At 39.2% G+C, this 17,313-nt stretch overlaps 1 protein-coding gene across 4 annotated transcripts in view; it reads right to left on the minus strand.

The window, feature by feature from the left end:
* PNPLA4 (patatin like phospholipase domain containing 4) overlaps positions 1–17,313 on the minus strand; it is a 55,044-nt gene that overhangs the window by 23,641 nt on the left and 14,090 nt on the right. For 2 of the 4 annotated variants that reach the window (XM_008960116.6, XM_003808030.5), the window contains exons 5-7: positions 15,720–15,785; positions 5,671–5,823; positions 1,830–4,371 (exon numbers count right to left, since the gene is read on the minus strand). In XM_008960116.6, the coding sequence (XP_008958364.1) occupies positions 4,240–4,371; positions 5,671–5,823; positions 15,720–15,785 (351 nt within the window). In that variant the 3' untranslated portion in view covers positions 1,830–4,239. Of the gene's footprint in view, positions 1–1,829; positions 4,372–5,670; positions 5,824–15,719; positions 15,786–17,313 lie in introns of those variants that run through there. The other 2 variants (XM_034951356.3, XM_034951357.3) reach the window with 1 other exon arrangement.

Below are 17,313 nucleotides of genomic sequence, written 5' to 3' on the forward strand. Positions count from 1 at the left end.
GATCATCCATTACCATGATTCTGTTCAGCCAGTAGGAGGAGGAACCAGAAATGGCAAAATAGAACAGATCATTTCCCTCACTGAGAGTGATTGGCGCTAGTAACCCCCTTGGATTTGAAATTGTCAAGAGATAGTTCTGACTGAGGTTGATCAGTAGAGCTAAATTGCCTAGTTCCATGACCTTGCCAGGAACCAAGTTTTGGGGTTGATGTGTCCACAGTGTCAATAAGCCCAGTGATCACCCCTTCGACCATTTTACCTTCTTCCTGGAGTAACTTCAGGATTTGAACATGTGTCATCCTGAGCCTTTCCTCCAGGGGGTCCTCTTGTGAGTGGTGGGTGTCCAGGTGAGTGGTGGGTGAGGGGGTAATAGTGAAGTCCCTGTCTTGGCTAGCAACAGACACCAGCACATCTCGCTGTCGGACAAAAGGAGAAGCAGCCACCGTAAATCTTCCTCAAGCTTCCTGGCCCTTTCACATTGCTTGTGTGGCCTGAATTATCTCACATGATTGTTTTCTTAGTTGCTCAGGTGAGCTCCGTGAAGGGAGGGATCCACAAAAGTGCCCAGTAGACTTTTGCATGGCCCAAGTCCAATCTTGCAAGGGACAGTTTATGAATCAGGGACCCACCTGCAGGGCCATGAGCTTGGCCATAGCTGGAAGGTCATGTTGCAAAGCCATTGAGCCCATCAAGGGAGGGCTGATATTCTTGGACTGGCTGGAACTGTGGGGCTTTCCAAGAGTAGAGTACGCATATGCACTTTACTAGGTCTATCCACAAAAGTGAATCTGACTATATAAAGGTTAAAGAGCACTTATAAACTCAGTGAAATCGGGCATTACATAAATGCTGCTTCATCTCGGCACAGTTAAAATGCAGCTGCTGTGACATGTTTTAGGTATGTGTATATGTACATACATATATATGTGCAAGTATGTTTGTTCATATTCATGTTTTTCACAAATTATCTTATTTCAAGATTAAGTTGGATGTGATATTATGACTTGTACATGACTGTGTACTCAGACATGCATTCTAAAGTATGAATAAAGTTAAATCATATTTTTCCCCTCTAAGTCAGTCAAAATGGGGAAATTATACTGAGTTAGGGGATATGTATGAGGAAAAATAAACATGTGTGTTAGCATTAAGTAAGCAGAGCTTTGAGTTGTGCAGTTAGAAAAAAATTGAAGTGCAGAACTAAGCAAATAAATGGCGAATTCTGCCCAAGGAAACTGTCAATTTGCAAATCAGAATCATGATAGCTGTCTAAAAATCTGTCCACTTTACATGAACTGCAATAACTGCCTTCCTTCCTACTTTGAGTTATTTAGATAATTACTTCAACTTCTGATTTTATTTTGCTATCACGTAGACAAAATTTAGGCAAGAAAAATCCCAAAACACTGATCTTCCATAGTTAGGCTCCTCAATTGTAAAAGTAATAGACTGGATCCAAAAACTTTCTACGACTAATATTTATAAACATGTTTTTATGTAATTGTATTTATCTTTTTTAATCCTCCAAAAAATTAAAAGCATAATCACTAATATCTGTGTATTTTGAGTGCTCATGCTTGTTTAGAATCAAAATTCAATGCCCAGAGTGGTGAGACTGTATCTTTGCAAGCTTCTAGTATATACACCCTGCACCTGATATTAAGAACCCAGAATTAACAGTTTTTTTTTCTTGCTTACTTTTTAATATATGGCTTGTTCCTTTAGAGCACTATTGAACTTCAAAACCAAACCTATTTTCTCTAATTGTCAATGGAAGCACTGGGTTACCATAGTTACAAAGTAAAGTGTCTTATTGAAAAGAAGAAAAGGAAGACTAATGACATTTTTAATGACAGATTCAAATATATAAGGAAATTGCCCCCACAGGGAATTGGGAATTTATCAAGCTGCCAATCACAGTAATTACCCTGCAAACATATCAGTATCTGGGTCAGAAAGTCCTTTCAGATTTTCTATATGCCAGTTCTACAATGCCTCAAAATTTTGATCCCACAAGTGAGGCAGATCCTGTTGTGAATGCCTGTTTTCAATTAGTATGGCTGCATGAGCACACACTCCAGCAAAGGTAAGCAGAGCATGCTTGGTAGCGTGCTCACAGGAGAATTTGGTGCACCAGCCCCGGAGAGCGCCTAGTGTGCACCAAGTATGTGTTTCATTACACCGCTGTATTCCCCTCATGTAGGAAAGTTGCTGCAGACTGATATGTCAATGATCTTACAGTATTTTTAAAGAAAAGTACCAACACCTGGGTGATAAATTAATCTTTACAACAAACCCCCGTGACACAAGTTTACCTATAACAAACCTGTACACGTACCCCTGAACTTAAAATAAAAGTTAAAAAGAAAAGTACCATCCTCCCACAGGGTCAAATACATATGTAGTCGATACAAGATACTTCAAAAAAGTCTTATACAATGAAATTTGGTTTTGCAGCTTAAATTTCTTCAATTTAAGGGTACATCAACAAGGAATTTATTGAAATACAGTGTATCATACAAATAGAATATTCATATGAAATGATCAAAGGAAGGGGTAAGGAGAAAAGTATTAAAACTGAAAATTTACCTAGTGAATAAGTGGACATAACAATTGAGAATCTATCCACTTCATGTCACTTATGGAAACAACAAGTTAAGATTAAACTACATGTTTGCTAGAGTAGGAGAAAGTACATACCACAGGGACCATCATTACTCTAGAGTGGGTCTATGCAAAACTCCTCAAAAAGAGGCCATCGTTGGTGTTTATGTGCTAAAAGTTGTGTATTTTGGCTTCTGAGAACCATAAAATTGACTCAAAGAATAGTTTCAAAGAGTAAAAGAAGAAATGCGTGACAATTGAAGACATGGAATTAAATTGGTTTGTCTCTAACTGCCTCTTAGTAATCAAGAGTTCTTGCTTGGCAAAATCTCATAAAAACAGATTTAGGATTTAAGACAGTGTGAGTAAATTAGTAGAAGCCCATACACAAGTCCTCAAAGTGATGGACAACTACTCAGAAAGTAAAAATCCTGGGATCAGTACAACGTGATTTAAAAATGAGAAGTGAATGATTATTCTGGATTTAATTCTTATTTACTAGGCTACTTGGTTCTTTGTGTTTAGTAGTATTTTATCTATTTAAGTTCCCATAATAGATGTATCCAGTATATAGAACAATAGCTAAATACTCAGAGAGGTATGGCCAGAGAGAGAGAGAGAGAGAGAGAATGAATGACAACCAGCTTGATAATCTCCTAAACTGGGGGGTGGGGTTTAGGGGAGGAAGATGAGAGGGGATAAGCCTCTTCAAAATCTCCTAGGCTTCTGGATATCTGCCCCTAACTGCACTGGGAGCAACTGCACACACCTGTGGAAAGCAAACTGTTATGGTTTGGCTGTGTCCCCACCCAAATCTCATCTTGAAGTGTATGTAGCTCCCACAATTGCCACACGTTGTGGGAGGGACCCAGTGGGAGGTAACTGAATCATGGAGGCAGGTCTTTCCCATGCTATTCTCATGATAGTGAACGAGTCTCAAGAGATCTGATGGTTTTATAAAGGGGAGTTTCCCTGCACAAGTTTTCTTCTCTTGTCTGCTGCCACGTGAGACATGCCTTTCACCTTCCACCACAATTGTGAGGCCTCCTCAGTCATGTGGAACTGTGAGCCCATTAAACCTTTCTTTTGTAAACTGCCCAGTCTTGGGTATGTCTTTCTCAGCAGTGTGAAAATGGACTAATACACAAACCTTTGTTCCTCCAGTCCTGATCAAAGGTCTTTAACCATGAGTTGCCTATTTCTCAAATCCTTCCTCTCCTACCTAGTTCCTTCAGTTCCAGAGCTACAGGGACACAGCTAAGTCACGGAAACCCCATGCTTCACGTCAAGATCATGCCACATATTCTCCATGGAACCTAAGTGGTAGCCCTCCATTTTCCATGTTCCTCAATTTACCCAAAGAACCTATCCTCCTCCATTTTTTAAAGGACACGACAATTCACCAAAAATGATTCCTTATCATCTAAGTGTATCCTTCTTAATGACGTTGTCAAATTCTAATAAAGTGCCTCTTATATCCATGTGCTAAGTAATAATTCAAATATTAAAAATAAACACAAATATTACAAGGAGTAATACAATTGAGTCTTGATAGATTTTCTAAAAAGGATTTGATTAGAAACTTCCATCAAAAACTATCTAAAACATGTTTTGCATTATAAACTTTTATGCTTTTTATTCAAACCAATTTTCTTTAAGTAAAAACTTAACAGTGTCATCAAAACCACACTGATACAAAGATTCCATTTTCCTCTTGCTTGGGGGAAAAAGGGCTTGGTTGAGTCTCACCAGGTTTGCCAGGGACAACTAGAATAAAAAGACCGAAATTTAAGCGGTAGGATATTCCAGTACAGGTAAATATACACTATTTTTATAATCTAGGTTTTCTTATCACAGACACAATTAGCAGTAACAAAAAATCAGTAGGAAAAATTTAAACTTCAGAAGTTATCTCCACTGATACACTAAAGGAGGGTTTCTCAGCCTTGGTACTGCTGACATTTGGGGCCACGACGTCTTAACTGTGGGACAGTCATGTGCACTGCAGGACGTTTAACACCATTCCTGGCCTCTACCCACCAGACGCCAGTAGCACCACTGGGACATGATAACCAAAAATGTCTAGGTACAATATCATCCCATGTGGAAAACTATTAGACTAGATTAAGGGAATCAGTATTTTTATGTCAATTATTCATTTGGGTCCCTAAGTTTTTCTCCACTATTTTTATATATTTCATTACCTCCATCTTTCTAAGCAAATAAATGATTTTATTTAAAATTGCTCTGGGCCAGGCGTGGTGGCTGAGGCCTGTAATCCCAGCACTTTGAGAGGCCAAGGCAGGTGGATCACTTGAGCCCAGGAGCTCGGGACCAGCCTTGGCAACACAGTGAGACTTTGTCTCTGCAAATAATTTTTTTAAAAAAGTAGTTGGGTGTGGTGGCACGCGCCTGCAGTCCCAGGTACTTGGGAGGCTGAGGTGGCAGGATTACCTGAGCCTGGGCGGTCGAGGCTGCAGTGAGACATGATCTTGCCACTGCACTCCAGCCTAGGGGACAGAGCAACACCCTCTCTCAAAGAAGAAAAAAATTGCTCTGATATCCTACCAAGTTTATTGATGTAAAAAAGAAGTGAAGAAAAAGAAGTGACAGATAATAAGCAGCAAAAATGGGTGGGCGTGGTGCATGTCTGTAATCCTAGTGCTTTGGGAGGCCAAGGTGGAAGAATCACTTGAGCCAGGGAGTTTGAGACCAGCCTGGGCAACCTAGTGAAACCCTGTCTCTACAAAAGATAAAAAAAATTAGCCCCGCGAGACGGTGCACACCTATAGTCCCAGATACATGGGAGGCTAAGGTAGGAGGGGTGCTAAAAATAAAAAAAATAAAAATAAAAGCAGCAAAAAAGACTTAATGCTGACAGTCCATAGGAACCCAAGTTCCTATGGCTGATACATGTTATAAAGTATTAAACAACACACTAAGGAGAAGATGCAACTCGTACCTACAATTATCAATGAACTTCCAGTGCTTGGGAAACATGTTGAATTCTGTGGGAATTTTTAGTAGATCAGAACTCTTCAAATATCACTGAACATAATTACTCACCATGATATCCTGCTTGGCGATATTAACATACAGATCTAGCTGCCCTTTGTCCTGCGGGGAGATGTCCAGTCGTCCACAGAAGGGGGAGATGGTTACTGTCCGGCCGACGGGCAGGATGGGAAGGGCGTTGGTGAGGCCTCCGTCCACCCACTTCTGTGGAAAGAAACATCTCACGTCAGCACATGTCAACAACACATCCTGCACAAAGAAAAGCAGCTTCTAATAATATGTGTGCCTTGGATATGCTTTTAAATGGCTATTTTTGAGGACTAATCCCATTGGGGATCTGTTCTGGGGGTAAAACAAATCTTGGTACACATATCACTTACCAACATAAGAACAACTCTGGACAGAATTTAACTAGATTATTGTCTGTAAGACTTGAATTCTTACTGACTACAGTGCATGCTTAAGAAGCCATGTGTAATTAGATTGGGGTTCATTATTTAATCAAACTAAAAACTCAAATTTACTGTGGATGCTGAACAAAACATCCACCACCAGAGGAGGTTCCATTTTTATTATATGAATTGGAAACTGGCATTTTCTGTGGCAAACTTAAAAAGTAAATACAGCAACTAGAAATGCTTCTAATTCCAAAGTGGTTCCTGTGCTCTTGAAGCAAGGGGCATGTCCTGAAGCCATAAGGCATGGGAGTGCTGCATCAAAGCACACATTCCTCAGTAGGCACTCAGTGCTCTCAAGCCCACCGCAAAGGGGAGTGAGTGATGGAGAAGGCGGAGGACAGAAGCCTCCCAAGGAAGAAAATGAAAGAGTCTTGGGGCAATGAGGACGGACAATGAGGTGCTCAAGGTGTGTGCAGCCTCAGCCCCTAGCTCTACAGAAGCGCACAATGAGAAATGGTGACTGAAGAACCACACAGACAATATTCCTTCTGCTGTCTATTCCAAGGCCAAACAGTCTCAATGCAGCCATGATCTGATGTATTCACATGATCAGCTATAGCACTCAATAAACACAACACACATGGAAATAACGCCCAAATTGTCTAACTTTATCTGTTATTAAAAATAGCCTTCAGATAATATACAAAAAAACAAAAAGTCTGGTAACAGTTGAAAGTCCTGTATGCAGGAATCTTTAGTGAAGTTTGTAAACTGAGTTTTGCTTCAATGTGTAAAATGCAATGCAGATAAAACAAACCTTTGTTATTCAACATAAAGGTGGCAAGAGGAGGGAGAAACAGGCCAAAATAAAATGTTCTCAACTCACTTAAAACCATGCATTTATTTCTTCCAATGTGTCTTTTTCATGTCCTTCTTAATTGTGTTTATTTATTTATTTATTTATTTTTGAGACAGAGTCTCACTCTGTCGCCCAGGCTGGAGTGCAGTGGTGTGATCTCAGCTCACTGCAAGCTCCGCCTCCCAGGTTCACGCCATTCTCCTGCCTCAGCCTCCCGAGTAGCTGGGACTACAGGCGCCCACTACCACGCCCGGCTAATTTTTTGTATTTTTAGTAGAGACGAGGTTTCACCGGGTTAGCCAGGATGGTCTCAATCTCCTGACCTCGTGATCTGCCCGCCTCGGCCTCCCAAAGTGCTGGGATTACAGGCATGAGTCACCGCGCCAGGCCAATTGTGTTTATTTCTAAAGTTGATGACAAAATGAGTGGTATTACATTATTTACAAAGGCTCTGGACAGCCACAAACTCCTCCAAAGGAAATAAAAGTAAATAAATAAAAGATAAAAATGGGTTGAAAATTCCTTTTGAGAGAATTGCATTTTGGTGGAGGAGAGAGTATAAGTAGATTGGATTAAAATAAAACTGACCTGCATAATTTGCATATTGTCATTATTTTTAAAAGATATAAAGATTATGATATATTATGTGTTATGTGTATTACACATACTTATTTATATGTGTATGTGTATATGCATGTACACATGTGTTTGTGTATGTGTGTTTATATATGTACCCATATGTATACATAAAATATAGCTGGTTATGTAACTGTATGATCTAAAAGGGAGGTTTGCAAAAAAAAAGGCTCCAAAATATCTGATTCTGTCCCAGAACTTGCTTTTTTTCCCTGGTTGCTTTAGGTGTAAATATCAAATTCTGGAATAGGATAATACCCAGAAGGGAAAAGAAAGACAGCTTCCAAAATTATTTCATATTGTCAACAGAAGCTGTCATCAACGATGTAAAAATTCATACAGGTTTCATCAAGAAAAATTAAAGATATGCAACTTTAAGTAACAGCTCTTCTGACTTATTCAACTTAATGAAAAGAAGGGCAATCTGGCTCAGTAAATTAAAAAGTGTTCTAATTTACTGTGGGGTTAATGACTGCTGTTTCAGGGAATCGAAAATCCTTTTTCCAAATTTTGTTCACTCTTGTTAGCTTATTCTGATTAGATAAATGACAAGGGAAAATGTATAGCAGCTTATCAAATCACTTGATTAAACTTGCAATGATACCGGCTCCTTCACAACCCTTGATGCTATAGCCCCACTGCTCAGATATGCTAAATGTGGTACCTCTTACTCCTGATTTATGCTCTCACGAGCTGTATCACTTAGGACAATCACACATTCATTCGGGCATACAGATTCCAGCAGTTTCTGGAAACAACCGTCAGAACAACAAATATTCTTCAACCTCCAAATTAAAAGTAGAAACATTTTATATCTTGTGCTCTACTGATAGTTTAAAATCTTGCATAGTAAACACTTCTGTCCATGAATTCTCTGGCTGTTCACAACATATGGCTGTGAGTCATTCCCACCTTCTTGCTTCATGGGCAGCATTTTACATGCTGGTAGCTACTTCCATGAGCTTCTGTGACTCCAAAATTGTCCTTAAGAAAAATAGCTGCTGGTCTACCCCGTTAGAGTTTTCCTGTGTGTTTGTCAGTTTTCATCACATATCACCATCATCCTCAAAGGAAAAGGGAGAGCAAGTACATAAAAATTCCAAGGCAAAATAGTTTCAAAATCATACTCGTTACAGGCTGTACAGTGACCACCTCTCAGTCCCACTGCTAGACCTACTACTCTTTTCTCTAATCTTTGGCCATATTCTAAATGTGTTCCACATTCAAGTCAATGCCTGAGTCCTAAGACATAGAAATAAGCAACTGCTCAATAGAAAAACCAAAAACAAAACAAAAAAACTCATGCCCAATTGTGGGGCAGACATCTACTGTGATTGTTCTCTGAAAGTTACAGCACTGAAAACTAGAATTAATAGAATCACTTCTAAAGAGATAAGGCTACCCATTACACCTAAACAGGCTAGAATATTCATCTGGCAGTACTTGTTAAACTTCGCTTTAGACATTGATGTATTATGGGTAGCTATTGAGAACATGCCTTATGAATTCAAGTAACTGCTATTACATAACGCAAGTGGAAAACTTAAGAAAGAACCTGATGAGTTAACCTGTACTGAAAGGGCCAGTTTATTCATTCAGCAAGTGATCCCTGAGCATCCAGTGTGTGTCTGGATGTATGGTAGATGCTGGGGATATGTTTGTGATAGAACTTCCATGAAGGGCTCCATTTTCTTAAGGTATATTTTGCTCAAAAAACAAGTGAATAAAAAATACTTTGCTGGAAGAACGAATGTTGCTATCTATAATTATTATAAATACCATGGCAGAGGGCCTAGTAGTTTAAAAGTGATTTCACATGTATAATTTAATATGCGAACCCTGTAAGGCAGAAAGGTCATGCTTGTATATTCAGTTCCCTCATGTTACAGAAGAGGAAACTGAGGCTTGCAGGTTTCCTTGCTATAGTTCACGGGGTGGTAAACCACGACCCACCATCTGCTTCAGTAAATAAAATTTTATTGGCACATGACCAGGACCTTTTGTTGAGATATCGCCTGCGGCTGCTTCCCTCTACTACAGCACAGTTGAGTAGGTGTGTTGACAGAGACAATGTTGAAAGTATTTGCTATCTGATACTTTACAGAGAATAAAACATCTATTGCTATAGAATATACAGGCAAGAAGGGATAGTTGTCTTTCCACTTCAGGTTTTTTTTCTCGCACACTGTAAAATTCAGGGATGCTCGATGGGGCAGGGCAAATTAGAACTGATTTCTGAGGGGTGAGAAAGAAGTAAATGTGCTTTGAACAATAATTTCTTATTTGCAAACATATCTGCATTGCTTTCATGAGATAGCCTACAGACAGCAATGCCCAACAATGCTCTTGATTAGCAATTCCTAAAATAGAAGGGAGAGGGAAAGAGACAAAGAGATATCCACTTCCTTAGACACAGGTGAGAATCTTCCAATTACGGTGGGAAGAAGAGACAGATGAGATTTTTTAATCAAAGAAAGACAAGTAAAAATACAATTCTAAAAGAGAGGTTGAGAAACCTGCCATACTAACCTCTACTAAGCATTGATTCTTGGTGCATTGCTTTCTTGGTTTTTGCATGTGTGAAGGATGATTAAAAATGATGACTCCAGATATCTACTTTTAAGAAGGCTCTAAAGGGTTAACAGTTGACCATCTATAAACACCATACAGAAAATTTTTCCTAGAGGACTAACATGTTGTTTCAAAAATTAAACAGACAGTGCAAAAAAATCTAAAAAGTGACTGAAGAATAAGAGCGTCTATTTCAGAATAACTAGAAATTGATATCCAGGTTTCCATCCAGCCAAATCTAGCTGGTGGCAAGGCCAGCTACCACTGTTTGCTATGACAGTGACAGAGCTGCATTTCCATGTAAAAAGTCTAAGCCACGAGGAAATAGAAGCCTAAGGACCACAGTATCAACCTCATATAAAAGCATAGTTACATGGAGTATTCCACAATTCTCTTTCCCACACAAGTGTCAATAATGAAAGGATAAATGACCCATAATGCCAAATCCGCATGGACTAGGGTAATACAACGGTGCATTTTCACGTTCCTGTAATAGTATATACTTAATCTTAACCAAAAGGCCAAGAAGCGATCTTGTAATACTACACAGTCAAAATATTACTTGAATTCCAACTCAGATGAAAGAAACAATGCAAAGTCCTACAGCTTTTCTTTTCTTTTTTTTTCAGACAGAGTTTCACTCTTGTTGCCCAAGCTGGAGTGCAATGGCATGATCTCTGCTCACTGTAACCTCTGCCTCCTGGGTTCAAGCAATTCTCCTGCTTCAGCCTCCCGAGTAGCTGGAATTACAGGCATGCGCCACCATGCCTGGCTAATTTTTTGTATTTGTAGTAGAAACAGGGTTTCACCATGTTAGCCAGGCCGGTCTCGAACTCCTGATCTCAGGTGATCCGCCCGCCTCAGCCTCCCAAAGTGCTAGAATTACAGGCGTGAGCCACCGTGCCCAGCCAACCCTACAGCTTTTCTTCTGATCTGCATGTGCCGGTTCTGGAGATGATTTTATTCTGATATTTTAGTCACCTGCCAATGCTAATTCTATCTCTTAAAACAAATGAGTTAAGAATTCCTCTTGAAAATTTTCATTCTTATTCCAAATTGACAAGAATCTGTGAAAACATGGCCTAAATGTGTGAACATTCCTGTGGATTTATTCTACCATTGGAAAGAGTTCATATGTAGTAAAGAAAAATCATTAGTCAAAAATATAGGACTAAACTTCAATTTATTTCCATTCATTCACTGACAAATCTATTAATGAGTATGTACTATAAGTAAGGTATTAAAATAGTCATAAGATGAAGCCAGAGAAAGCTACAGAACTTTTTAAAACAATATTTTTTAAAAAGCAGTTTTCTTTTTTTCTTTTTCTTTTTTTTTTTTAACAGGGTTTCACTCTGTTGCCCAGGCTGGAGTACAGTGGTGTGATCATAGCTCACTGTAGCCTCAACCTCCCCAGGCTCAGGTGATCCTCCCACCTCGGCCTCCAAAGTAGCTGGGACTATAGGCACATGCCACTATGCCTGGCTAATTTTTGTTTTTTTCTTTGTAGAGACGGGGTTTTGCCATGTTTCCCAAGTTAAAAAGAAAAAGCAATTTTCAAAGACATCATTCCACTTTAAATCACTGGTAGAGGGTTTTGAAAGGACTCATACTGGTATTTGCTGTGGTTGAAATTAATCTTAAGTCTTATTAAGGTATGATTCTTCTAAGCGATTAATAAAAACATTTTTTAATGCACATATTGGATCCACAAATATATCTTAATAAAATCCAGTAATACCCGCAATGTAGAAATGAGGAGGTCTGTGTATTTAACAAAAGTCACAAGTGGAGAGACTAGACTCTGCCCCTGTTGGCTGAGTCCCACTTTCTCTGCCTTTCCTGACTCAGTGCCACAAATATAAGTAACGCTAAGTCCCTTTTTCCCCTTCTGCCACCTCCACTTTCGTCACTTCAGTAAAACAACTAAAGACAACAAATACATCAAAACCTGAGCTGTATGAAAACATGAAAATCTAGAAAATAAGAGGTGTATTCAGCACAACTGAAATGTTTATGTAATTTAAATCACATAAAAAGCTTATACCCACATTAAAACACTGCATTTAAAGCAACATTCACGCTTCCCTGAAAACGGAAAGGAAAGATTCTAGAAAACAACTCGGCATGGAAGCCCTATTAGAATGTGGGAGGTGATCAGGCTTAAAGAGAGTTAGTGTTAAGCAGAGAATGGCACTTCTAAATTGTCGCTTTCTGGTGTTATAAACAATGCAAGGCCGCTGTGGCTCTCTGTCAATCATGTGCATGAGGCCCCCTTATTGTGGACTCCATTAAACAACAGAGGAAAACTGAATGCTTTCAGGAGACATAAGGTTCAACTCTACAAGTAATTATTGGTGTGCCTCCTATGCACAGACACCACATGATCAGCAAGACACTGTCCTGGGACATTGTCCAGGGTCAAGGGGCTTGGGTGGGTCGCTTTCCATCTTCCTCACAGTTCTGGGCCTGCGCGTTCCCTGCTGTTTAATTGTGGCTGTCACTCTATGTCCATGTCCAAAGTACTTAATCACATCATGGAAAGTTCACTAGAAACTGATTCCTCACTCATGCCCTTTTAAACATTGCTAGTCTTCCTGTCACACACCCACGACATGGCGCTGGGGCTGGACAGGAAGAAAACAAGGAATGCATTGTTTGAAAAGAACTAAAGGGCAAAGCAGAGTAAGAGGCACAGCAAAGATAGAAACATTAAGGACTATCTTGGGGAAGTTGACCCCTTCTAAGCTCAGTGACTTCAGTGAAGTAGACTGACGTCTTTACATCTCAATTTCCTCACATGTAAAATTGGAAGTAAGAATCCCTACAGCAGATAGCACTGGATTCTGGTGTATACAATAATAACAAAAGTTTTAGGCTGGGCGCGGTGGCTCACGCCTGTAATCCCAGCACTTTCGGAAGCCAAGGCGGGTGGATCACGAGGTCAGGAGATAGAGATCATCCTGGCTAACATGGTGAAACCCCATCTCTACTAAAAACACAAAAAATTAGCCGGGCATGGTGGCATGCACCTGTAGTCCCAGCTACTCAGGAGGCTGAGGCAGGAGAATGGCGTGAACCCGGGAGGTGGAGCTTGCAGTGAGCTGAGATCGCGCCACTGCACTCCAGCCTGGGTGACAGAGTGAGACTCCATCTCAAAAAAAAAAAAAAAGTTTTACTTCTTTTTTCTGGTAACAGGAATATCGAGGGCAGGCTGGTAAGGTAGACTCCTCAAATCATTTAGGACCTGGGTATTTCCAGCTCACTATTTGGCCATCTTCAGGGTGTGATCCTTGACCTCATGATGAACAAGAGCTGCTGGAGCTCCAGTAATCACATCTAAGTTCTGGGCAACAGGAAAAATGGAAAGATATACAACTTTCCTTGTACTGTAAGTCCCACAGTTATTCGGCTCACATGTCATTGCCCAACAATGAAATAAATGGCCACACCTAACTGCAAGGGAAGCTGGGATGTATAACCTAGCTGCACAGCCACAGGTTCAGATAAAAATTGGGATTCTGTTACTAAGAAAGAAGAAGAAAGTGTATATTGGAAGAGAACCTGGAGCCTCTACCACCTGCCTCTCCTTCTAAGATAGAAACACTCTTAATTTGTAAGTGAGAGACTGGCGTAATAGGGACATAGAGGAAAAATATTCTAATCTCCTAAGTGGCAAAGTAATTTTACTTGTCAATTCAACATTTCATTAAGTATTTCAAATGACAGCATCTGAATATGTGGAATTTTACCACTCACTCTCAACCCATTACCTTCTGCTCTATCAAAACATACATTTTCCATATTACCTGAAGCCTATTATGATTTGCACTAGAGAGAAAAGAAAAAATTCCAAAGCTCAGCAAAGCTCAAGGAAAGACACTGATGAGGACCGATGAGATCAGAACAGAGACACTGCCTCAATCCTATTAGCCAAAGGGTTTGTAAAACTCAGTTCTTTTGTTGAGAGACCATCAATTCCTTGAGCACAGGCCTGGTGCTGGGCCCTCAAGGTGAGTGGGTGAATGAATGAATGAAAGATGGTTAAAGCACTTTGTATGTACTCTTTTATTAATAAATAAATATATATTACATATATATAAAATAAATGTAATTTATTCATCCTGAATATATGCTTGATCTCTGATATATGCTAAATAGATACTTTATTAGATATATGCTAAATACTTTTTTATTATAAAATATATATCTCTGATATGTATGAAATATCTACTCTATTTGATTATAAAACATATCTCTGGCATGTGTTAAATAGGTACTATATTTGATTAAAAAATACATATCTCTGGTACGTGTTAAGCAGATACTCTGATTATAAAATACATATCTCTGGTATGTGCTAAACAGATACCCTATTTGATTATAAAATACATATCTCTGGTATGTGTTAGATACCTACTCTATTTAATTATAAATAGATATCTACTCTATTTAGATATCTAGTAGTTAGATATCTACTCTATTTAATTATAAAATATATATCTCTGGAATGTGTTAAATAGGTATAATATTTGATTAAAAGATACATATCTCTAGTAATTGTTAGATAACTGATTATAAAATACATATCTCTGGTGTATGTGCTAAACAGATACTCTATTTGATTACAAAATATATATCTCTGCTATGTGTTAAATAGCTATTCCATTTGATTATAAGATGCATATTTCTGGTATGTGTTAAATAGATACTGCATTTAATTACAAAATGCGTATCTCTGGTATGTGCTAAACAGATACTCTATTTGATTATAAAATACATATCTCTGGTGTCTGTAAAATAGCTACTGTATTAATTATAAAATGCATGTTTCCAGTATACGTTAAATAAACACGTTAAACCAAATACTATATTTGGTTATAAAATATGTATCTGTGACATATGTGAAATAGACACTATATTTGAGAATAAAATGCTCATGTTGAACCTGTGTCCATGCAATGGAGGAGCTGCCTTGGGTCGAATGGTGAATACTCAAAACAAACTCTGTGCAGATCACAGAAGGAAGCTGGGTCACAGTCAGCGCAGACTTCAGGTGGGGAAGCCCATGTCTAAATTTCCCTAAAAGAACTGGCATCCTGTCTTAAGTGCCAGCTCCAAGTGAGGAGCACTCTCCTCAAACAAAATGGGTTTTGGCCTTGCAGTGATCAACGTGTCTGGGTAAGTAGAGAGCCTTGGAGGGGAGTGGGTCGTCCCCTAGCAGAGGGGCTGAGGACAGGCTGGAAGGAACCTATGCTGCATTGTCTGGGGGAGGACAAGGTGTGGAGCCCTTAAGCCTTTTCTCACCCTGACGGTGGTACAACTCTGCTTAGAAGGGGCTGTGAGTAGGACTTTACTAGGTGGAGAAAAAATCGTTCACTGCTAACAACAACAGAATATATATATATGATGAAAATAAGAGCATCACAGTCAATCATTCCCATTCACGAGATCTTGATGATAAGTTATCACTAGCCCTGTATATTCTTTCCCTCTTAAAGAGAAACAAAGCTATTTAGGAGGAAAAAAACATATAAACTGATTTGAAGCCACTAGAATAATTATAAAATTGGATGTCTCAAAAGAAACATATTAATATAGGGAGGAGGGTAATTCCTCAGTTATAACAAGCTTACCTGCCCTTTGTATTCCACTGGCTTCAGTCCTGCATAAATGGGCACAAAACTGCTGGCTAGGAGGACCTAGATGGATAAAATAAAGAAGCAGCTCATGATTACAGGCATGAACATTCAGACAATACAGTTGTAGTATTGACTAGCAAAATCTCAATAAATAAGCCCCACAGACTTCAAGTGCAGCACTGCACGTAATTACATAAAAGATAACACTTTTAATATCAGAAAAGACTCTAAACAGATAGGTACAAGTTGACATACTCTAAATCAATCAACTTCACCTAGGTAAAAATCAGCATTTTAATAGTAGACACACAAGTTACTACAAAATGAAATTTAAGGTAAGTCTAAGTTCCTGAGTATGTAAAGGTTACAGATAAATTATTTGTAATGTTCTATCATATACTGTAAAAATCATGTTACAGTTGCACTCCTGCTTTCTGGAGGAACAAAGCCCTCTGATTATGACAGGAGAGGTTAGTCCACAGCTCAGAGATGTTCTCATTTATGTCACCAGGATTTGCAAAGGGAATGGCATATTTTATGTTCCAATGACGTGGTCAGGATATGTAATGGAACCCTGGCAAGCAGTGACATCAATTATGCTTTATCTCCCATTTAAACAGTTGAAAAAGATTGTCATTTAGGAAATTACCATTCCATACACCATGGGAAGTTGGGCTCTGATAGCTTTTCTGAAATGTAAATGTTTTATTTTGCCGTGTAGTTTCCAAATCACTAGTGTTCTATTTGAAAACATACAGCATTAGATACTGAATATTTTTTAAGCTATAATCTTTCAACTGATAAGTGAAAGACTCTGGCTGTTTGTTGTCAAAGATTTCATGAGTTTTTTTTCATCATACATTATTCAGAAATGGATTATGGCTCAAATGCTGACTTGCAGATCATCCATTTACAATTATTTAGAACTCAGAAGGCATTTCCTCCAAAAATCAATGTTATAGGTATGGTTTTTGGGTCAGCTCTCAAAAGCCTATTTATTCTGAACTGCAACTAAATTACAGACTCAGTCACCAGCATAACAATTTCCATAGGAAAATCCTCTTTTGAGCTGTGACCCGACACAGCTGGAATCCACTCTTGCCATGTTTATTTCTGCACCAGGTACAGGGAACTTCCATAGCTTTCTTATGCAGTGGTTCTTCCTTGGACATGTCTCCTGTTTCCTCATTACCAAAAAACCCACTGAAAGGAGAGGGACTTGTGTCTCTCCTGGTATGTCCAGCCCTTGGCAGAGTTAGTACTCAACAAACATCTGTTGGGTATCTCTCTCCCTTCTCTGTGATGGGAATGGACCCAACACTCCTCCACCTACCTCAGTAGTGGCACTAAAGAAGGTTGCCCAGTGCTGTTGGTGGCATGTTGGTTGCAAAGGCACAGGCCTGGTTGTAACAGCTCCTATAGCAACAGGCTCCTGACAAGTGCCCAAAGAAGCTTCTGGGGCCTCAGGTTTCAGCAGTGGCAAATTCAAGGGTAACAGCACAACACAAGGACTCCAGCAGGAAAGAAGGTAAGAAATAGCCAAGTGTGAAAGGGTTCTATTGCACCATGCTGGTGCTAGGTGCCAGAA

This window comes from Pan paniscus, chromosome X, assembly GCF_029289425.2.
Source record: "Pan paniscus chromosome X, NHGRI_mPanPan1-v2.0_pri, whole genome shotgun sequence".
NCBI lineage: Eukaryota > Metazoa > Chordata > Mammalia > Primates > Hominidae > Pan > Pan paniscus.